This window comes from Lissotriton vulgaris, unplaced genomic scaffold (assembly GCF_964263255.1).
Source record: "Lissotriton vulgaris unplaced genomic scaffold, aLisVul1.2 SCAFFOLD_722, whole genome shotgun sequence".
In the NCBI taxonomy this organism is placed as follows: Eukaryota; Metazoa; Chordata; class Amphibia; order Caudata; family Salamandridae; genus Lissotriton; species Lissotriton vulgaris.
In genome coordinates this window covers 185,678-209,609 of record NW_028247608.1, presented here as the reverse complement: position 1 = coordinate 209,609, position 23,932 = coordinate 185,678, and the positions used below count along the sequence as shown (strand labels likewise).

The following is a 23,932-nucleotide window of genomic DNA, read 5'->3' as shown; positions in this document are numbered from 1 at the left end:
TGCACTAAACCCCACTATAATCCATTTGTTTTATTCAGGTTCTAAAAAAAAGTTGTAATCACTCTTGTTTGTTCCTTGTTAATATACCTACTTGTTGTTATACCAAAGGAAGGAAGGATCACTGTATTAAAATGAAAACTGATTGTAAACCTATCTTCAAAACAGTTAAAGAATAAGTGAAATGATGATTTTACTGTATTTATATATTATTGATATAATTTCCGACAGTGTTTCTGGATCCTGTTTAACCTGCAGGAATATTCAATTGGTTATGAATTATGATAATGATCCCATGGTGGACAACTTACTGCACACTGCCTTCTCATTTGTATCTTTATACTTTATTTATTGAAACTTACCCACATGAAGGCCTGGTTATTAGTTGTTTTTTGCTGCAGTGAAAATTAATAGTGATCACACCCCTCCACTTTCAAAACCAAGTAGCAATTGCAGTAGGTGCTGTCCACTGGATAACTGATTATAAGCCATCCTCTCCACCAATCTGTACCAGAGACTTTGAGTTGCTCAGAACAAAGCAGTTTGCCTGGTTAGCAACAGAAAAAAAGACCAAGGACCAGATATACTGACATTGGGTATAGCAATTTAGTAATTGCGATTATCTCCGAATCACAATTTGGAAATCACTATTCCTAATGTATGACATTTTTTATTTTAAAATAGTTATCCCTAGTGGGTCACAAAGCATGAATATTAAGGAAGTAGGTTGTAATTTGCGACCCACTAGAAAGCGCCGCCATCACGGGATGGTGGCCTGCTTGGGTCAGGCGACCACCATGTCTGTGACTGCCTTTTAATAAACCCATTTTCTTTAATGTAGTACATTTCCTTATAGGTAACAGGACTGCTTTAAAAGGAAAAGTTTCTTTTTTTTGTTTGTTTAAGAAGAAGCTTCTAATAAACACACTTTTTCTTTACATTCACAAAGGGGAATGGGTCCCAAGGGGACCCTTTCTAAATGTGAATGGGTTGCCACTACATATTTGCAGTCGGTAAATTATTAATGTTTTGCAAGTGGAATTTGGTAAAACAAAAAATACATACTATTCCGATTCGGTATTTGGAAAGGATGCCCCTTCCAAATACCAAATCGGTATTTGGTCACAACATAAATCGCAATTCTGCAAAATGTTACTGAATCGCATTTTGATGTTTGTGCATAAGGAAATTCATTCTTGCCATTGCAAACAGATTGTGCTCACAAAGAGAGCTTCATACATCTGCCCCTAAGTCACTTCTGCCAGGTGGTCCCTGTGGTGGGTTCCTGTGATGGATGGTGTTGCGTTTTATACTTACTTCTTGTCCTTGAGAATCATGATGCAGTCATCTTTGATGGTGTGTGACTGCTTGCTCTGTGTGCCTTGACAAGGAGATGCAGAAGTGTTGTTCAAATTGTCTACTGGATTAACGTTATTTTTGTACAACTGTGTCAAAGTTGAACAATTTACATACCTTCCGTAAAGCCTTTTCTGCTAGACACTCTACCTAACCGCAGATTTCTGACCATGTGAATTTCGCCTGGGGCCAGGATGGATTTGGAAATGTTTGAAGTCATTTCCCTTATGTGGCATATGTAGTGTCTAGCGGCTCTGCGATGCATCATTCTTGCCCCGGATGTGATGCCAGGGCCCCCATTTTGCGTCACCTCTACGCGCTGATGTCAGTTTCTTTGTGATCTCTGTCCACGCCATTGGACAGGGAGCCATCAAATCAGATGCAATGTTTAGATATTTAGACTTGCATCTTTTTAAAGGACTCTATGAGTCCATTTCACAGCACATGGAGGAGGGCGGGTCAGTGAGGAATCTGCAGTTAGAGTCTCTACTAGAAAAGACTAACTGAAGATAAGTACCTCGTTCTTTTGACAAAGACTTCTAGCTGCAGATTCCTCACTTTGTGAATAGATCCCAAAGTAGTACACCTCCTTAGGTGGCGAGTCTGTGGACTAGACCAGAAAATCATACAGGACAGATCAGGCGAAGTGCACATTCAGCTAGGCCTGGAGATCCAGGCAGTAATGCTTCATGAACATGTGGAAGGACGCACACGTAGCAGTCTGGTAAATTATAGCAGCCTTTGCTCTGTTTGAGTACGTGTATGGGCCTTCAGTGGGCTGCTTCTTGGTTAGCCCACAGCACAGCTTAATACAATCTGTCTGGAGATGGTCCTCTTTTGCACCACTTTGCCTTTCTTAGGTTCCAGACAAACCAACAAAAATGTTGTCATCTTCTCAGTACTCTTTGGTTTGATCAACTCAGAAGCTAAGCGTACTTATAGGACAGAGGTGATGAAGACCTTTTCCTCCATGGAGGGACGAGGTAGTGCATAGAAAGCCAGCAAAGTGATACGTGGAAGGACGTGACGAGCTTGGACAGAAATTTCACTTTTGTTCGGAGAAATAAAGATGTATATAGGGGTTACATGTACAATGCCTGGAGTTTACTCACTCGCCTGGCGGATGTTATGGTAATGAGAAATATTGTCAATGGTAAGTAGACAAAAAGGAGAACTGTGCACGGTTTCAAAGGGAGAGGACATCAAGTAGAGGAGAATCGAATTAAGGTACTCCTGCAGCATTATGAAAGATGTTTGCAGGAATATGTGGGTCAGCTACTTCAGAAAACCTGTCAGAACCTGTGATTTAAATTGCAACCTGTGACTTAAAGAAGGATGGCGGATCAGGGAAACTTAAGAAGTTGGAAAGGCAATCTTTAATAGTTGCCACAATAAGGCCTTGCTAAGGACAAACAAAAGAAATATGTTACTTATCTGTAACTGTAGTTATCCAGTATTGGTGTCTTTCATAGATTCACATGCCTGAATCATTCCCCGTCGCAGGGATAGGAGTCCCCGGTACATAAAGAAAGTAATGTCCTATTAGACATATAGAGAAATTGGCCCAAGGGCCTCACCTTAGTAACATCTCCATGTCCTTTTGTAGAAAGGACCAAACTCTAGAGAAGAGCCAATAAGCTATCACCTCCCTCTAGAACCCTCCTGGAAGGAGCCTCAGTCCCTCAGATTTTCGGAAGCACTGTGCTAAACAAGCACATCACTGAGAGAATTAGATGAGCCCTTCCAGGGGAGGCGGGAGGGTTGCATGGGAATCTATGAAAGACACCAATACTGGATAACTGCAGGTAAGTAACGCATTTCTTATCCAGTATTAGGGGTGTCTTTCATAGATTCACATGCCTGAATCAGAGTAGCAAGCAATGATAAGCACATTTCGGATGGTATAGAATATACAAGTCATTAGATAATAACATATCAAGTGACCAATAGAAACATTCCATTATAAGCAGCAATAGCATCAAATAATACAGTAAAGAAATATGCGTACATGGGAAAGGATGGTGGGATGAAAAGAAGGCTCACCTCTATCGAAACAGATGGCGAAGTACTGCTTATCCTACAGCAGCATCTTTCATGAGTTCTGTATCCAGGCAGTAATGCCAGGTGAAGGTATGTGGCGACTTCCGTGTTGCCGCTCTGTAAATGTCTATGATAGGCACTCCTGCGAACAGCTCCATGGATGTAGACATCCCTCTAGTAGAGTGGGCTCGTACTTTAGAATGCAGGGGTTGTCCTGCCTGATCGTGACAGAATGCAATAGCTGCAGCGATCCAGCAAGAAATACTTTGCTTAGTGAGTGGAAGACCCTTCCTGAGTCTACTTTAAGCTACAAAAAGTTGGTTAGATTTACGAAAGGATTTTGTCTTCTCAATGTAAAATTTCAGACAGCGTTTAAGGTCCAGAGAGTGTAACGTTCTTTCTGCTGCAGTCTGGGGATTTGGAAAGAAAGAGCGCAAGACAAAGGGCTCGTTGAGATGGAAGTCCGACGGGACTTTTGGTACAAATTTTGGATTTGTTCGCAATATTACCCTGTCTTGCTTGAACTGGAGAAAGGGTTCCTGAATTGAGAAGGCCTGGAGTTCGCTTACTCTTCTTGCTGAAGTAAGTGCGAGAAGGAGTGCTGTCTTCCAAGAGAGGTATTTCAGATCAGCCCTGTGTACCAGTTCGAAGGGATGCTTCATGAGCTGATCAAGGACCGTGTTAAGTTGCCAGGTAGGCGGTAAAGTCTTCACGGTGGAAAAGTCCGGAAGAGACCTTTAAGAAAGTGTTTGATCAATCTGTGAGGCCAGAAGAAGGACCTGTAGTAGATCTCCTGTAACGGGATATCGCCGCCAAGTGGACTCTGATGGAAGCATGAGCAAGGCCAGAGTTTGCCAGATGGAGAAGGTAAGGCAGTATTTGTTCTGGAGAAGAAGAAAAGGGATGTATCTTCTGAGTCTTACACCAAATACAAAATCTCTTCCATTTTAAAGAGTATGTCTTGTTGGTACTATCTGCTCTTGCTCGAGCTACAATGGGTCTACAATCTGGCAGAATATCTAAATTCTGAAATTCCTTGAACTCAGGAGCCAAGCGGATAATCTGAGTGATGCCAGATTCGTCTCCGCTTTCAATTTCCTGAGGACTCTGGGAATCATTGGAAATGGCAGAAAGGCGTACGCAAAGACGTTGCACCATGCAATCGAAAATGCATTACCTAGAGATCCTCTTTGGGGATGCCAGCTTGCAAAGTGTTGGCATTTGGCGTTGTCTTTTGTGGCGAATAGGTCGATCAGAGGAGTACCCCATGGAGAGAATACCTGGTTGAGGATCTCCTGATCCAGCTCCCACCGTGAGACAATGTGTGTTGTCTGCTTAGTGAATCGGCTAGAACGTTGTCCGTGCCTGGGACATATTCTGCCCGATATTGTGCTGGATTAACCAGTTCCAGATTTTCTGTGATTCGCGAGAGAATATCAGAGAGCGAGTCCCTCCCTGTTTGTTGAGATCGTGCATTGTCGTGGTATTGTCCGTACGTACGAGCACTAGAGAGTTCTTGATTCTTGGGAGAAAGGCTTGAAGGGCGAGGAAGACCGCCCGCAGTTCGAAGAGATTTATATGAAGCCCTCTTTCGGAGGGGGACCACTTTCCGCTTATCTGCAGTTCTTGGAGGAAAGCTCCCCAGCCTCCCAGTGAGGCGTCTGTTGTGATGACATTGGGTGAAGCTGGGAGTAAGAAGGGCAAGTCGTAAGAAAGATTTCGAATAGACATCCACCATTGCAGAGCCTTGACAGTTTGAGGAGTCATCTTTATGAGATCGTCAAATGACCCTGTGCCTTGGACCCATTGCGCTGAGAGTGCCTATTGGAGAGGGCGCATCTTCAGGCGGCAGTGAGAAACCAGTAGGATACATGATGACATCATTCCGAGTAGGAACTTGAAGAGGCAAACAGTTAAGTTTCTCTTTGAGGCTACGAGGACAGCCATTGTCACCAGCTTGTCCTTTCTCTTCTGTGATGGAAAAGCTTTTTTCAGTTTTGTGTCGAGGGTAGCGCCTAGGAAATTTATACGTTAAGAAGGCAGAAGGACTGATTTTTCCCGATTGAGTGTGAGTCCTAAACAATTGAAAAGTTGCAAACAAGCGTTGGAAGACCTGGACGCGTCTTCTAGGGATGGAGCTTTGATCAGCCAGTCGTCCAGATATGGAAAAACTTGATGGTGCTGTTGTCTGAGATATGCAGCCACTGGAGAGAGGCATTTTGTAAAAATGCGAGGTGCAGACTTGAGTCCGAAGGGTAGGACACGAAACTGGAAGTGTCTGCCCGCTCCTGCAAATCTTGAGAATTTCTTGTGATTTCTGTGAATTGGGATGTGAAAATAAGCATCCCGAAGGTCCAGGGATACCATGTAATCCTCGATATCTAGGAGCTGTAAGACCTCCTGGATCTATATTTTACGGAATTTGTTGAGGGCTCTGAGGTCTAAAATCAGCCTCCATTTCTTTTCTTTTTTCAGAATTAGGAAGAAGCGGGAATAAAATCCATTCCCTCGTTGGGACAGAGGGACTCTTTCTATCACCCCTTTCTGGAGCATAAGAGAGACCTCTCAGAGAAGGAGACGCAGATTTTTGTGATGCATAGGTCGGGGAGGGGTTTGGGGAGGTATGTGAACGAACTCCAATGAATGGCCGAATTGAACTAATTGTTGAACCCACCGGTCCGTGGTAATTTGCTTCCAATTTTGTAGGAAATGGGAAATTCTTTCTCCAATCTTTGAGGGCAGAGATGAATTGGAGACTGGCCGAAGAGAAAGGCCATTGTCTATGAACGTTGCCTTTTCGCTGGCCTTTACCCTGAAAGGACGCTTTGCCATAAGAGGATTGTTGGTGCTGCTGTTGGCGCTGTTGAAACTGTGGCCGATGTTGCTGCCCCGAAGAGTATGATGACCGATATTGATAATCCCCTTTATAAGAGGACTGTCCTCTTCCTCTTGATCCACGAAAGGACGGACTTTTGTATTGGAGAGTTCCCAATGCTCTGGCCGTGTCCGTGTCCTTTTTTATACTCTGTAACGCCTCATCAATCTGAGGTCCAAAGAGAAATTGGCCATCATAAGGCATATCCAAGATTTTCGTCTGTATTTCGGGACGAAAGGAAGTTGCCTTCAGCCAACCTTGTTGCCTCAATACTGCTGCTCCGGCAAGTTGGCGAAATCCAGTTGTTGCAATATCCATTGCGCAGTCTACTATTTCTGACGCTGAACGCTCCCCTTCAAGTAATATTTTCTTCGCCTCTCCCTTCGATTCCTCAGACAAGGCCATAACTGTCTGTTGTAAGGCATTGGACGCCTTCACTGTCAGAGCAGACATTGTTGAGAAACTTTTCCCAATATTGTCTAGCCTTCTGCCTTCTTCATCAGGCGGAGCTGTCAATGGGGCAGAAGGATTTTTGGACTTCTTTTGAGCTGCCTGTGTAATCACCGAGTCCGGCTTGGGATGTCCTATTAAACAAGCTGGCGCAGTATCAGGAGCTCTATACTTCATGTCTAAGCGAGGTAATACCGGAGGTACTGAGGAAGGGTTTTGCATCATTTTAACACCTTGTCCCCACAGGTATTCTATTATAGGTATCGATTTCACAGATTTTGTGAAGGGCTCCTTAAAATCATATAAGAAGCATTCCTGCTGGAGAGAAACCATGGAGATTTGGAAACGTTGAGCCGCCCTCTCAACAACATTATGGAACCCTTCGATGTGTCCGGGTGGCGAGTCCGCTTGTGCCTGTACTGGAGAAGCAGGGTAGGGAAAAACATAGTCATCCCACTCATCGTGGTCAGATTGAAGCTCTCCCTCTTCATGTTGGTCTTCTTCCTCGTCTTCATCGGTAGACGGAGGATGTGATAAGTTGACTGGATCCAGCTTTAAATTTAAAGGTGGAGGCCGTGGTCTTGGTGAGAGAGTTACTGCCGAGGGTTGAGGTGCAGGTGACTGTGGAAACCTCTGCTTGTAATCTGTTATGAGGTATTGCAAGTCCGTGACTAAAGAGGCTGAAAGGCAAACCATTGGTGGAGGAGGTGGATGATATTCTTCCTCCTGTTCCTCATCTTCATCTGAACTCTCCTGATATTTCACATTAAGCTCAGAGGGGCTTGTCGCAGTTTGGAACATGTCCCCTTCATCGGAATCCTCCTCTTTAAGGAGACATGTTGGAGGCAGCGGTTGAACTCTACTTGGCGATGTTAAAGCCGGAGTCAGTCTCTTTTTTTGTGATCCTGAGATGAACATATGTGCTCTTCAAATTTGGATCCATCGTCGTCGACGTGCCCGCCGACAGAGGGGTAGTCAACGACGAAGCGTCGAAAAATGTTGTAGTTGTTGGGGTTATCGTCGATGGTGCCGTCGTCAATACTGGTGTCATCGCTGGAGATCTCGTCGACGGCGTCCTCGTCGGCGGCGTTCGCGTCTACGGTGTCCTCGTCGACGGAGTCTTCGTCGACGATGTTGGCGACGTCGACAATGATGTTTTCGTCGTCGACGAGTCAGTCGTCGGCGAGCGCAGCGTCGACGAGTGCTTCGTCGTCGACGGTGTCTTCTTGATGCTTATTGTCGACGACACGGTCTTACCTGTCGTCGACAATGGGGTCGTAGTCGTCGACGAGGTCAGTGACGTATTGACATACAGTACTGAAGAAACAGCTTTCTTCGTCGATGAAGCCGCCGTTGACGATGTCGTCGTCGACGGGGTCGAAGTTGGCTTCTTGAAGGTGGGAACTTCGTGAGAGGACACCTTCAATGGAACAACCTTAGATTGGACCTCTGAAGACTTTTTCAGTGTCTCCTTTTGAGGAGGTTCTGTGGAAGGGCCAGGAGAAGTCACTCTTGGTCTCTTCTGAGAAGACTTGGAAGAAACTGAAGAGCCTTCACTTTCTTCAGAAGATTCCAGCTGGTCTCTATCTTTCAACCTCTGAAGCCAGATTAGGAGGCGTCCCTCACGATCTTTATGTTGGTCATCTATATGTAGCCTTTTCTTCCCACAGGAACCGCAGGGCCTAAAAAGGCCCTTTTTTGGTATCTCAGCCATGCAGAAATTAGTAACTATAGTCCAGAAAACAAAAAATAGTACCAGAAAACACTGGAAACCCAGTTGAGAAGAGAAAACTGAGCAGAGCTCAGAGGAGACTCCCTTAGCACGACGTGCAGTAGAAAATATGAGGGTCTGAGGCTCCTTCCAGGAGGGTTCTAGAGGGAGGTGATAGCTGATTGGCTCTTCTCTAGAGTTTGGTACTTTCTACAAAAGGACATGAATATGTTACTAAGGTGAGGCCCTTGGGCCTATTTCTCTATATGTCTAATAGGACATTACTTTCTTTATGTACCGGGGACTCTCATCCCGACGACGGGAAATGATTCAGGCATGTGAATCTATGAACGACACCACTAAAACTGGATAACAGGAGGACATCTGATAACTGTGCATTGATAGGATGAATATTTCTGGAAGAACCCCAGACAACCAACTTCTGCCTGCGTCCTTTAAAAACAGATTTCGTGGATAGATGGCTGGCCACCTAATGGCACCGACCACTTCGGGCGGAGAACGAAAGCCATCAACTCGGCAGTTCAATCCTCAGGTATGGATGGGGCTTGGGTACGAGACTCTACCTTGCTGCTGTGACAGCAGATCCTGCTGAAAGTTCAACTGGATTGGAGAAAATGCTCATGGCCATATGTTCCAGTTACCACACCTTCCGCATCTAGTCACTAAGACTAGGATGACTTGGGCCCAGTCTATCTTGATCTTTTTGAGTACCCTGGGCAGGAGGGTTGGAAAGGCATACAGAATTCCTGATGTCCAATGCAGGCAGACGGTGTCTCTGAGGGAGGATTGCCTTGGGAACTCCAACGTGTCAAAACTTTGATACTATGTTCTCTGTGATGGCAAATTGATCTAGCTGGGTTCTCCACATTGTGGGAAGATGCCCTATGCCACCTCTGAGAGTAGCAGTTATTCGTGATCCGCAAGGCAACATCAGGTGAGTTAGTCTGTCTGGCATTTAAAGATCCTGCCAGGTGCTGGACAATCACGGAGATTCAAGCACTTCCAGAAGCACAGGGAGGCCTGGCACAGGACCCATGATCCCACTCGGCTCGTCTGTTGTAATACCACATGGTGGTTGTTTTGTCTGTGTGAACCTGTACCCATTCCACCTTTATGGTCAGAAGGAATGCTCTCAGTTGGAAACAATCTGCTCTCAATCCAGCAACTTGATGAGGAAACAAGACTACGCCGGAGACCAGAGTCCTCTAATATGCCCCTCTCCAAGGTGGATTCCCCAATCAAGCAATGATGCATACATCACAACTGTTAGCTCTGGTTGCAATAGGGGGAAGGGCCCACAGCTGTCGAATTACGGTTGAGCAGCCCCTATTGCAGATCTTTCATAGTTTTGTCAGCCACCTGGATTGACCATGATAGATCCCCTTGGTTTTAAGCCCATTCAGACTTCAGAGCCCACTGCAGAGCCCACAAGTGGCACCTGGTGTGGCACACAAGGAAGGTGCATCAGGCCAAGAGTCCCAGAAACCTTAGCGCCGCTGTTACTGAGATCCAAATCCGGGGTTGAAACATCACAATCATAGCCTTTTTCATTAACGGGAAGTAACAGGAGTAACAGCCAATCCGGATCTCTGATGCCGGCACCATTTCTAGCTCTCCTGGCTAATAAAGATTGAGCTTCTCCTTGGAGTATGGACAAGTGGTCCTCTGGTAGGTGTTGCTGTATGGGTGGCATGTCTGGGGAATATGACAATATGGGTAAGGAGTAAGTGTGTTCCACGATCTGGAGCACTCACTGGTTTGAGGTGATGCTCTTCCATTCGGGGAGATGAAAGATGACTCAATCTCCTACTGGGAGATTGTGTCCCACTAAGGATAAATTAAAGCAGTTTTACAGCAATTGTGGAAGGGCAAGTCTGGGATTTGGGTAGTATGTTGTTACTGGGCACTTGGACACTCTCTGCCTGCTTCCCGGACTCCACCCCCGAAGGACTGGGAGACCTCTTGTTGCTGAGGCACGTATTAATGCTGCCTCTACATATAACCCCTGTGAAAGCCTAGAAAGTAAAGTTGTTGGGGGAACTGCGTGTAAGTTGAGCTAGCTTTAGAGTGCGGGCGGTGGCCCTGCTCTTTACAAATGTTCTACAAAGCCGAGTCAGCCTTCTGTCCGAAGTTTTTCGAGCCATCAAAAGGCAGGTCTATTATGGACTGTTGTACGTCTGATGAAATGTCTGTGGAGTGAATCCACGAGTAGCGCTGAAGCACCACACTGATCCCAACTGACTTACCCAGTTAGTCGTCTCTAGACCAGAGAGGATTGCGTACTTTGTTGCATCTTGACCATCTGAGTTTAGGAGTTGCATAGTCTTTCTAATACCCTATGGAACAGCCGGCTAGACGACTGCCACCCTGTCGCACAACGTGTGTGAGGGCCTGCCCAGAAGTCATGGATCTGAAAGGCTCTTGAGACATGGCTTTTTTCTGGTTAGCTCTCAATCTGGGGTGAGTGTATTGGTGATCGTCTTTCGGGCGGCTGGTCTTCAGCACCAAATCAGATCATGAGGTGTTGACCGATCTGAGAGCAAGAGTAGTGATGGAGAACACTTGTTTTGTGAATGATTCCATTTCTTTGGATCTCAGTCTGGTGGAGTTGCAGGGAATTAATTGGGGGTTCAGGCAGCTGGAAGATGCCTGTACCACAAAGCTTTCCTGGTTGTGGTGCTGAAGCAGAAAGTCAGGGTCTCCAGTGCCATGTCTATGCCTTCTCGCCACTAACCACTAACCCGAGGGCAATAGCCTGGTTTCACCAAGGTACCCACCAGCATGTCAATGAGGTACTCATTAAAAGGTAGCAGGGGCTCGTGGATGGTTTGAGCTTGATTAAGGACTTCAGTTAGTGCATCAGATTTTACCTCCTTCATAGGGAGAAAGGTCAAGGACCTCCGTTGCTCTCCTGACTCCTGATAAGGAATGGATAATCTAATGTTTGGAGAGGAGTCCAGGCCACTGGCATCCTTAAAGACTTCAAATATATCCCCTTCATCATAAAAGTCACCTCTATCGTCACCATCATCGTCACCATCATCGACAGGTTGTAAGGGTTGGACTGCGCATAAGGGTGCTATGTAGGGTGTAGAGGGTGAGCTTCCAAATCTGACAAAATTATCGGATTCATGAGGTATGTACCGCCGTTGAGGCTCAGGCTGATGCCGTGGGTCACGGTGCAGTGGACGGCACAGGACATTATCCCGCGGCCAGAGACCGCTGAATCAGGCTTGTAGAAGTGGTTGACATCGAGTGTAGGTCAAGTGGCGTTGAAGGCACTCCAGCGGGATATGGTGGGGTACCAAAGATCTTGGTCACGGCTTCTCTCAGATTACTCATTTCATCTGCTGTTGTTGTGCAAGCGGAAGCACTTCAGGAGTTTGCTTGGTAGAACGGCTCTGGGGGCCGGAGGCACCCAGGTGTTCCTGAGCTCGTGTAAGTGGCGGGAGGTCAGAAATCTATGTTTGTATTTCTTGTGTGACTTTCACTTGGAACTTTCTTGTGAGCAGTGGATCAGGCCTGCCTCTTCAGTAACAGCCAACAGTCCTTTCTCCAGCTGGCCTACTGGCTACAGCAAAAAATCATGAGGATTTGAAATAAAGACACCTGCGCTCTATGACCATATCCACACCATTCATATCCAGTGCACTACCAACGAACCTGAAACCACCCAAATGAAATTATTACTTACAGCCCATTGCCCATTTACTCCACACTGCTCACATGAACCTGGCTGCTTACCTGCATACCCCCCTCCCCCCATCACACTGTTCAGTCACTATGTTAGGCACTATGAACAGAAAAGACAACTACACTGCTCTCTTCAACCTGACTGTATGCATGCATGTCTCCACCACACTGCTCTGTCAAAATATAAGGTACTTCCACAACAAAATACTTCCCCACCTTTCATCTCATCTTGCTATATACCTGCATGACCCCACCACAGTGATCAGCAAAACCTATTTCAACAACACTGGACTCCTCAACCACAGGAGACATGTAAACTGCTCACCTTAACCTAACTGCATACCTGTGCCACAGAGCGGGCTCAGCCGAACTTCTTACCTGCATTTCTTAGCTCAAACTATCTCAATCTCACTAGATATCACCACAGCAATAGTCTCCACTGCTCACCTCAACGTCACTACATACCTGCATTGCTCCACAACCCTGTCCTGCTCAGCTTTACTGCCTACCTCTATACATCCACCATACTGGTTTCTCCAGGTTTCTCAACCACACTAGACACCATCCCCACACCAGGCACCTGCACCACAGCAGATGTTGCACATGCCCTCTTCAACCTGACTGCACTGGTGCATGCCTCCACCACACTGCTGAGCTCAACCTAACTGCTTGCCTGCATTCTTACACCACACTGCTCAGCTCCACCTCTCTAAACCACAACAGACACCGCCAAAGCAGGCAACTTTACTGCTCACTTCAACCTCACTACAAAACTGCATACCTCTGCCACACTGCTCAGTTCTTCCTATCCTACCCACACTACACCACAAGAGACAACTCCACCCTGTTTACCCCCACCATTCTGTTCCACCACACAAAGTTGCCAATGAAGCTGACCCCTTTACGTGAGAATGTCTCTTTTCTCTTTGTGAGTTAGCTCCCAAGAGTATCGCTTGAATCTCTGCTTATAAAATATTCAACAGCGGTACAAAAGGGGGTGGTGATGGATGGAGCGTCTGAATCAATCAAACACTCACACCCAGTCAAAAGATCTGGGTTTAATCCACCACCGTTCTTTAGCCCACTGCGCCACCCCAGTTCAGACATGGCTATATGCAAATCAGTCTGACCCTGTGCCTCATGGGAACAGTCCAGCCCGAACTGCCAAGCCATGTCTTCCCTGGACCGGAAACAAGCTTCCGAGTACCGGTTTCTGGCATTCCAGCCGTCTTTAGCCCGGCTTGCTTGAATCCAGTGGCAAAGTGAGCAAGGGACTCACGTGTTTTTGTTGAAGGAACCTTGAGTGTTACTTTTGTATGAGGCAGACGTTTGCGAGGTTTTTTCTCGTGTAGTTGCTCTGTATGAGGAGCGTCGAAAGGAGCCTCTATGTTGCTGAAAATTGTAATGCCCCCATTGATTTTGCGTTTTCAGTGTCTTTTTTCATTTTATCCAAAATGGTGTCGACAGCAGGCCCAAATAGAAAATCCTGATTGACAGGTGGATTAAGAATAGTGGACTGCACCTCATTCTTTTTTTTTTTTTTAAATTTTTGGAAGACCTTTATTGATAGTACATCGTACACATAGCCAAAACAAAACGCCCGAAGGCTCACAAATGTAATACACGGCAGTACGGCAATGCGCGAGGAATCTATTACAACGCTACTGAGATCTAGTTTTCAAGATTAAGTTCTGAAGGATAAACAGTGTCAGGATGTCGTAGGACAGCACAATGGTTCCGGCATTAGAGGATCAGGAGAGACAAGCATACAATGCACTAAAAGTACCAGAACCACCACTTTCCACACTGAAGAAAAACGTTTAAACCCAGAGGAAAAAGAAAAAAGGATAGAAGGCCCATAGAACAAAAAAAAAAAGAAATAAACAAAAACCCCACCTCCCACCCCCCCACCCTGCACCCCTGCAGCTGGCTACGGCCTACCCCCCCCTAGCAGTGTGCCTGTCGCCCCACTAAAAGGAGTCCCGAAATATAGAAAGTAAGAAAAGGGTCCTAACCTATAACCATAATGAAATAAAGAGAAGCGGGGAGGAGCCCACCACCAGTCCCCCGGCATCATCCTCCCACAGTTCGATATTAGCACAGGATGTACTGTCCGGTGACAAATAGCATTACTAGCAAACAATTTAAAAAGCACGAAGTCGGCACATTGCGTTATCCAAGAAATCAGCACGCCCCAAATCTATTTCAGTCAGGAGGAAACTATCAGTCTGCGATAAGAAGCGTTCATCCCTGTCCCGTCTTCTCTCTCCCACCACTGCTAACAAAGGTAACCCAAAAAGGCGTGAACGGTAGTCCAAAAGGGGCACTTTGATACAACCACTCAACCAGATCATGTACATGCAGGTCCAATGTTCCCATGCTGGGCCAGGAATATACCACCCTCATAGTATAGAGCAAAACCGAGCCAGGGAGGAAAGTCTCAATACCCAGCCCATTCTGGAGCGATCCCCGGGCAGCGGGGAGCAAGGTATGGGGAGAAGACTCCCGTCGTGATCGCAGTCCGTGGTTTTCACTTCGATCCGGGCAAACAAGAGCAGCCTCGGGGCCTGAGGTCTCAAAGCCGTCACTGTTGCGCGATGCCGCCATCTTGTAATAGACAGACGTGGAACAAAGAATACCGCTCTGGTCCGGCGAGTCAGCCATTTTCAAGCATCCCTGTGCAAACATTATACCGTCCACCTTGCTGGTCAGGGTTCGCATAGAGTACACCATATCGTGATGAAGGGAGACAATAGCCGCCAATAGATCGCCATAGCCCTGATCACTTCCACGCTCCCTTCCGATCATGTCCCCTTGCACCGCACGGCCGCGACCACTCCATGGCCCAGGCTCTTCCAGGCTGCACTCCATTATGTGCTTCGCGGTCTCAAATGGAAACTCTCCAAGTCGGGCCAGGCTGCTCACAATGGGCCTCAGGTCTACGCTTTGGAAAAGAGCGGCAAACAAATCCAAGAAGTGGCCGTAGGCATTGTCTCTTAAACAAGACGCCCTGTTCGATATCGAGGGGGTGAAGAATTCGGGAACCTCCCGCTGTGAGCGGGGCAGTGCTCGGACAGTCTCTCGGCAGCCCACAGTACGGGTTCCTGCAGCCGTGCAATCCCTCCAGACAAACCGCCAGGCACATTCAACTCTGTACCTGCAGTCCAGTGGGGCGCGCGTTCCAGATTCGGCCGCGTCTCACATAAATGGTCCGACCGGTGCCACTCAGCTGCCAACGCCCGATGTTGTTCACTCCGCAGCCGGCCTCGGTGTCCACTCGAGGCCCCGGTCTCAGGGCCGTTGCGGCCGTAAACTTCAGTCAGGCCTTTCTCCCGTTTGTAAAGAGGCGCGAGCCTCAGGATTTCCCCGTGGGCCGCCGGAGCATGTCGGCTTTTGCAATGTGCCTTCTTAACACAGGATCGCCGGCAGGATAGTCACAGAGAAGGAGATGGTCCTCGGAGGCGAGGGACTATACGTCCGACCCGGTCGCCATCTTGGCTCCTCCCACCTCATTCTTAAAACCGGAAATACGCAGCCATGCATGTCTGCGTAGTAAGACTATAGTGTTAATTGATCTAGCCGCGGTGTCTGCTGCGTCAAGCGCACATTTGATGGAGGCGTTTGTTATGAATTTTCCCTCCTGTATGAGGTCATCAGCTTGTGCTTTAAAAGGCTCAAGTAGGTGTGGCATTAGGCTTTCGAGCTGATCCTAATGCGCCCTGTCGTAATGAGCCAGTAGGGCTTGTGTATTAGCAATCCTCCATGAGTTGGAGGCTTGTGCTGCTACCCTTTTGCCTGATGCCTCCAGTATTTTTGATTCTTTATCAGGGGGAGGTGCTTCCCCTGTTGTTAGGGAGTTGGCTCTTTTACGTGCATTAGCCACTACCAGTGAGTCTAGTGGTAACTGCCCTCTGATGTAAGTAGGGTCTGTAGGAGCTGCCCTATACTTGTATTTCTATTCTGGGATTGATTACCCGTGCCCTGGCTGTATCCTTAAATATGTCAGGAGCATGTTTTAGAACTCCCTTTAACATGGGAAGTGTTCTGACACTTTTTTCTGAGGTAGGGAAGGTGTGAAATAAGAAGTCTTCTTCGACAGGGTCATTAAGCATGTCCATATTGTGGTATTGTGCTGCCCTGACTATGAGTTGATTGAAGACTGGGTGTTGTAAGGGTCTGTTGGCTCCTCCCATGGTTCCTCTTGTGGTTGAGGATCTTGTGGGAAATCATATTGAGGCTGTGGCACATCCTCCATGTTACCCTCATTGTCCCCGTGGTGAGAAGGAGAGTAAGGAGCAAAAGGTGTAGTAGGCATGATAGGCTGAAAAGGGATGAAGGGTCTAGAGGGAGAAGTCCCAAAGCCCTTTTTCTTTAATGGAATAGGGGAATGAGAGCCAAAGTCCAAAGGCCTCTTCTTCATGTGCAGGATGGTAACTTTACCAGTCTCTGGATTAATATATATTTTTGCCTGGTAGTCTGATGGATCTGGGTGAAAGAGTTCTTCCTCTACAGTCCTAGGTTGAGTGTTAGACTTTTTTGGGTCGGTAACACCTTCTTTTTCGACGACTTTTGGTGTTTTGTTCTTTGGCTCGGGCCCTTTTTTCGGGTCGGCAAGTGATTTGGGGTCGACCGGAACTTTCGGTTCGACACGTTTTTTGTGCTCTGCAGGCTTTTTGGGGTGAGTGTCTTTTCCGAGTCAATGTTCTTTTTTGGATCGACTGGTGTCTTCGGAGCACTTATCTTTGGGTCGACAGGTTTTTCCGGCTGTGCTACGGGCTTCGGTACGGCACCCTTCTTGTTGGCGACCTTTGCCGGGTCGACGGATTTTGGAACAGTAGGCTTTGGTCGGGTCGGCGACCTTCTTTGGTTCGGCGCCCTTTGGCTGCGTGCCCTTGTTCGGTTCGACTACCTTTTTGGGGTCGACCGTTTTTGGCTGAGCTGCCTTTTTGTGGTCAACAGTCTTCTTTGAATCGACGTTTTGTGGCTGTACGTCCTTTTTTGGTTCGACGCCCTTCGGGTCGATGACCTTTTTTGGCTCTGGAACCTTCTTCGGGACGATGGTACTGGGCCCTGGGGTCTCTGAAGGTTTCGGTTTCGAATTTGGAGCCGAGCCGGATGGCGGGGCTGGCGAAACTTTTTTCTGATCTTGGCTAAGGCCTTTTGGCGATGCCTCGACCGGAGCCTTTGGTAACGGACTAACTGGTGTCGGGGCAGGGTACTCACGATTTGCCCCGGTGGGATCTTGTCATCGGAGTCCGAGTAGTCCTCGACGGTGACGATCTCTAGGTACGAGTCTGGAGCTTCCGGTAGTTCCTGGTCATCATCGAAGATGTTGTCCGGTTCCGGGGCCTGTCGCTGCATCTCTTGCCTAGCGGCCCGTCGGATCCGTATCGTTTTCTTCGACCGAAACTGGGCGCAGGCTGGGCAGGTTTCTTCCCTATGGTCTGGGGAAAGGCACTTGTTGCATACTGAGTGTTTGTCAGTATGTGGGAACTTGGAGTGGCATTGTGGGCACCTTTTAAACGGGCTTCTTTCCATCGACGGTAGGCTCACGTGGCGTCGAAAAGGCCCAACGGCCTGAGTCGAGATGGAAAGCTGGATCGAGTAGAGAGGTACCGAACGAGAACAATACTGTCAAAGTCGAAGGCCTTTTGGCCTTTAGAAAAGTTTTGTTTTTGATTCCGAAGTTGGAGTATAGGAGTTAGCATCCGAACCCAATGGTGGAAAAAAACAATCTGAGGATGGAGAAGATGCCCATGTGCACTGTAATCCAGGGGAGGAGTCACCTATCTTGTGATACTTTGAAGACTCTTCCAAGACAACATAGTGCAATCATCCGGACCCAACACTAGGCGGCGATCTATGCACAGATATGAATGTCATTAAACCAAATCTTTTTAGAAACACTATTGTTTATTCAAAATAGTGTATGTACGTATTTACTGTATTTTTCTTTTTAAGTGCAAATATACATATAGTAGATCAAAACGTATTATAACAGTGCCCACTTTACAAGGGAAGGAAGGGGGTGCAGTGTGGGTGCAGTGTGGGGAAAGTGTAGGTAGGTACAAGTGACAGAACAAATCAATCGTAAATTATTACTAACAATTGAAAAAGGTGGCTTCACAAGGGAGCCTAAGCTGAATTAATCTCAAAGCTCGAAATCAACATTATTGCCGCATCACAGAATGACAGGTGTCCATTAATCATACTCAAATCATGTGCTGTAGTTGGTAGTCAGTCGACGTTTCGACCCTAAATGTAGGGATATTGCCCCTTACATGGCGGGTCTTCTTCAGGACAGGGGGAGGGGGTGGGCGGTTCCTGGGTACAGCGATTGAATTGTTCTATAGAGAGCGGTCCTTAGTCAGATGATACCTGATAACCGGTCCTGACATAGTGCATGTTCGTAGTTTAGTTCGATCTCAGTATGGTGGCCGGGATACCTCATGGGCTGATAATCTGCAGTTGGGCTAATTGATCGAAACACGGGGGTATATCTCCGTTTATAATGGGTCGCTGTAATCGTCAATCAGATGGCCAGGAAACCTTGTGGGCTGGCAATCTGCAGTGACTAGTACGCGCTACACGGACATTGATGGAGCCGGTGCATGCAGGATTCAGACCTATGCCCTTAGCGATCCATTAGAAATGGAGTACTACCCCCGTGTCCCGTTCAGTAAGCCCGACTGCAGATTGCCAGCCCACGAGGTTTCCTGGCCATCTGATTAGACGATTACAGCGACCCATTATAAACGGAGATATACCCCCGTGTTTCGATCAATTTGCCCAACTGCAGATTATCAGCCCATGAGGTATCCCGGCCACCATACTGAGATCGAATTAAACTACGAACATGCACTATGTCAGGACCGGTTATCAGGTATCATCTGACTAAGGACCGCTCTCTATAGAACAATTCAATTGCTGTACCCAGGAACCGCCCACCCCCTCCCCTTGTGTTGAAGAAGACCCGCCATGTAAGAGGCAATATCCCTACAATTAGGGTCGAAACGTCGACTGACTACCAACTACAGCACATGATTTGAGTGTGATTAAAGGACACCTGTCATTCTGTGATGCGGCAATAATGTTGATTTCGAGCTTTGAGATTAATTCAGCTTAGGCTCCCTTGTGAAGCCACCTTTTTCAATTGTTAGTAATAATTTACAATTGATTTGTTCTATCACTTGTACCTAACTACACTTTCCCCACACTGCACCCCCTTCCTTCCCTTGTAAAGTGGGAACTGTTATAATACGTTTTGATCTACTATATGTATATTTGCACTTCAAAAGAAAAATACAGTAAATACGTACATACACTATTTTGAATAAGCAATAGTGTTTCTAAAAAGATTTGGTTTAATGAATTTTGTAAATGTATGACTAACTCTATTAGGTCTGGGACCACCTCTTATATAACACATGACTACCCAGGTCCCTTGACTACCGGGTTCACCTTCTCACTGTAACACAGATATGAATGTCAGCAGCCCACATGCCTCGAACATACATTTGCGATGTGAACTAATGCAGGCTGTTGTATACCAAAGGGGACAACAAGTAGATCTTCCCGGTGCCCTAGAACATAAGACCGTTAACCGTGAACCATTCCTGCATTGGTCTCATCTGTAGACAAGCATCTTGTTTTGAGGTTTATGAGGATATTAACCTTCTATGTATATTGTACAATATCCCTCCATAGCTGAAGGACCAGTTAGGTTCTGTGTGAACTTAGTACTCTTTATCATACATGATAGCACTCTTATTTTAACGATAGTAAGCCTCTTTATGAGTATATCGATTTGTGGCCTTGAGGAAGCAATAAGAACCCACCGCAGGAATTCTTAATTAAAAGAGACAATTATGTGTCAAAAACATATTAACAAGAGTATTTTTTTTAATTATCCTGAGATTTGCGTAGTCGTAGACTGAATTAATTTCCATGAGGAACCCAAAACTAGACCCTTATAAATCATACTTACTTTGCTTATGGTCCAAGTGCAAAAACGCACAAAAACAAAATACATTTTGGTGTCCCCATTCAATACATGTCAGAAAGATACTCAGCACCTGAATCTTTAAAAATGTGGATTCTACTCCGCAGTTGTTTGGTTAGGAAGGGAAAATGCAGGATCTCTTCTAACAGCAAGTGATTTGAAATGTTACACAACCTTAAATATCTCACTTCTCTTTGATGATTATCTGCATGTGCAGAATGTCTTGAAGAGAACAATTTCACCGATCATGGTTATATGTAAAATGCATTCCAGATCTGCTTAGGTGTATTCCATTGCATCTCAATAAAAGTATGTAAGATATTTGTATGTGGAAGTGAGCACTGCCTGTACTTAAACGGTGACAAGGAGAAAGCATAATCTTTTGTTCAAGCTGGGACACTTTTACATATAAGTGCAGATGCATTTAACTCTCGACCCAATACAATGAGAAGTGCAACCTCACAACCAAAACATCTCAAGTATACTACAAGAGCAGGACTTCCAACCCTTTCACCAAGGTCCAAGTGACAACTGCAAGTCCTCTTATTCATAGCCAAGATACAAACATGTATATTAAAGGCATTAAAAGCCATTGTGTGCTGTGTCATGGGCATCTTCTCACTTATTACCTTTCAGTCCAAAAGTTCCAGAGATAGATGGCTGTTCCCCCGTGAACTTCTTGGGAGTTTTCTGTTTCCTTCCTAACTCAAATGAGACAACAGAGAAAAAGAAATTTGGAAATGAAGGTCACTTAGATGAGAAAAACTATTGCATATATTGTCAGTCACTCAAAGCATTTATCATTGTTCTAATGCCAACATATTAGATGAATTTACAATAATAATTTAATACCCGACCGAAAATATGGTGAATCCGATGAGATTCTACCCCATTATCAACTTGTGATTAACACTTATGTGCATTCTTGCAACTAACTTACATAAAAAAATAGCTAATCAGTGTTTTGTTTGGGCAAATGGCTCAAGTGTTGGTATTAGTATCCTCCTACATCCTGGGTCTCTCCACTTCTCAACTTCCTGGAAGATTCCACATAACAGAAAACGAGAATAAATGGTAGTATACGGAAGCTTCAGCCTTAGTAAACAGACTCAACAGAAGCTCGTTCCTGGACTATGCATACCTTCAGGAGGAAGCCTCAACAGAGAAATGCCAGTAGAACGCAGATGGTGTAGACCGCATAGGCACTCTACTTATTTCTTCAACAGGCACATATTTGGAAAATGACACTGAAGTCCCCTTTGCTCTGGTGGATTGTGCTAAGCCTTTGACTGACTATTCAGCAGCTTAACCTGGTGGTCCACTGGGTGGAACAGCAGAGAAGCTTGGCATGAGAGAACTCCCCGATGCAAGATGCCTGTGATCCCAGAAGCTTACAGAATCACACGGATAACAATTTATTTTTAATGAAGTAATCTGCTGTCTAATGGCACATACTCTATCTGGAAAATGTTTCTGCAACACCACAGTATAGTGTCAGGGAAAGGTTTGGATGAATTCATGCAGAGCCCAAGATCAGGGTTTGTCCTCAGGATTTGGGGGGGGGGGGGAGACTGACTTTACTAGCTCCCGTCCACTACGTTCTGATTAGGGATCAACCAAGCACAGGTAGCAATGGACTTTGTGCAATTGTGTTGAAAGACAGCTGTCAGAAACCTGGAATGCAGGGGGCGTGTCAGTGCATTTAGGAATCCCGGCCTTAATTAGTGTTTATTTTTAGTTTCTTCGATCAAGTTCTGTTCATCCTAATTGTGTCATTTTCTTCATAGCATCAAAAAGCTATGATATATGTTGCACTGTACATAAATAAATAACTTAACAGTGAGAGCAATAGAGTACTTTCTTTTATAGGGGTGCCACATCTGCCTCCCTCAATGGCTCTTGTTCTGGTTTTGTACCAATATCCTGCTTACCAGCTTTGGGCACTGCCCAGCAGGCTCAACCTTCTACCAGAGGCAGTGCCTCTTCAGTTCTTTTCTCATACACAGTCCGATAGGCTACAAAGAATGCCTTACACTTAAAGGTGGTTTCCAAACTTACTGTGCCGCATTCTTTCTGGATCTTCCTCTTCCTCTTCTGACAGGCTGTCTCCATCTTGCTTCAGTTCTCTGTAGCTTTCAGCCCTAATTGCTGCCATGTCTACCAAAGACCTCCTGGACTCTTTGCAACTTTGGGTTTCAGGCATGAACTCTCCATTCTCAGGGCGTCGTTTAGATAGCAGCTTTTCCATCCGCGCCTGTTTGGTATGTTTTGTGAAGAAAATGGGGCTTTCTGAAAACCTAAGGCAGAAAACACAAAGCACTGGTTTGACTTCAACCCAAATGAACAACGCAGGGATGTTTCTCGATGTTAAGTTAAATGATGAGTCTGTGATGAATTGTCCCATGAGCCACTGTCACATTTTCTCAATTGCAGCGTGTAGTTCTTTCTGTTCATCATAATTCAGAAGGCTTCCCCACATTTTAAGAGAATGCTACAAAGGCACAATATTCTTAAAGATACAAGTGAGGACATGTTTAGATTTCAGAACACATTTTGCAAACTGTTTTTTAAAATTCCTTTTATTAAACAATATATTGAAAAACATACTATATGGCTGGACACAGCAATAAATATGCAGGTGTCATCTTGATTACAAAATTCCAATGATTAGAACACGGCAGTACATTACACGTCACAGACGGTAGAATTGTTACAGATGGTTCAAGTTCGTCTAGGGGTGGCAAACATTACAGTGAAAGAAGCCTGCAAGGACCAACCAGCAGGTAAGTGTAAACAGTAAACATAGCAAGCATAGTAGCCACAATCATTATGCATTCTAGTTTCACAGACAGAGAGCAGGCAGTATAGAAGTACAGATACTGCGCTCTTCACTCCCCTCATCCATTTCCCTCCTCTGAATTATCCTCACCCTCAGTCTCTCCTGTCTCCTTGTCTAGTAGGTAAGCTTGATAAAGTTCCCAATGGTCCAGGAGTGGCTCTGGAGGTGGGTGGTGGTGGGGTTCACTATATGTGTCAGATTGTGTATAACAATAGATCATGTCTGCATGCCTGTCCTTCAAAGTCGGGAGTGGACCACGTGCCCATCACATAGCCTCATGCCGTCTGGCGAGCCGCAGCCTGATCGCAACCAAGCGGTGAATCTCCACATCGATATCCTTATTATACCCCAACAGCGCCAGCAATGGGGCAAACTCCAAGGTGAACCCGGTGATAACCTCTAGTTCACGAAACACAGAATTCCAAAACTCAAGTACTTCAGGGTAGAACTAAGCAAGATGAGCAAACCTGGCTGTATTTTCACTCAGTGTTGACATTCCGTAGTATCACGTAGTCCATATCTATGTAATCATTCTGGCGTATAATATACTCTGTTAATGTATTTAAAGTACACCAATCTGTGTCTGCCATTTAGTGAAATAACTTGGATAACATTCCAACAATATTGCCATTGTTTGTCGCTTATGGCTATTCCCATATCCCTCTGCCATTCAAGATGACGTTTAGTGAGCCCAGGCCTGCGTGCCTCCTGGGAAAATGCATATAGTTCTGCCACCAGTCTAGTAGGAGATTCAACCTGCAACAGTAGAGACAGCGCAGCATGGCAGGGGGCTACAGACAATCGTCCCCCAACAATTCCCGTAATGTATGCCCTGCTCTACTGTATAGCAGTGATAGCGAGTCAGAACCATTGGCTCATCGCCCCGATCCCAGATCGCCTGCCATGTGCATTGTGCCATCTTGAAAAAAGTCCTCCATATTCCTGATA

General features: G+C 46.0%; 1 protein-coding gene across 3 annotated transcripts in view; it reads right to left on the bottom strand.

Moving 5' to 3' along the window:
• Positions 1-23,932, bottom strand: part of ZNF512B (zinc finger protein 512B) — a 264,244-nt gene that overhangs the window by 64,169 nt on the left and 176,143 nt on the right. For all 3 annotated transcript variants that reach the window (XM_086949746.1, XM_086949747.1, XM_086949748.1), the window contains 2 exons: positions 22,204-22,442; positions 20,775-20,846 (listed from right to left, as the gene is read on the bottom strand). In XM_086949746.1, coding sequence (XP_086805872.1) covers positions 20,775-20,846; positions 22,204-22,442 — 311 coding nt within the window. The remainder of the gene's footprint in view (positions 1-20,774; positions 20,847-22,203; positions 22,443-23,932) is intronic.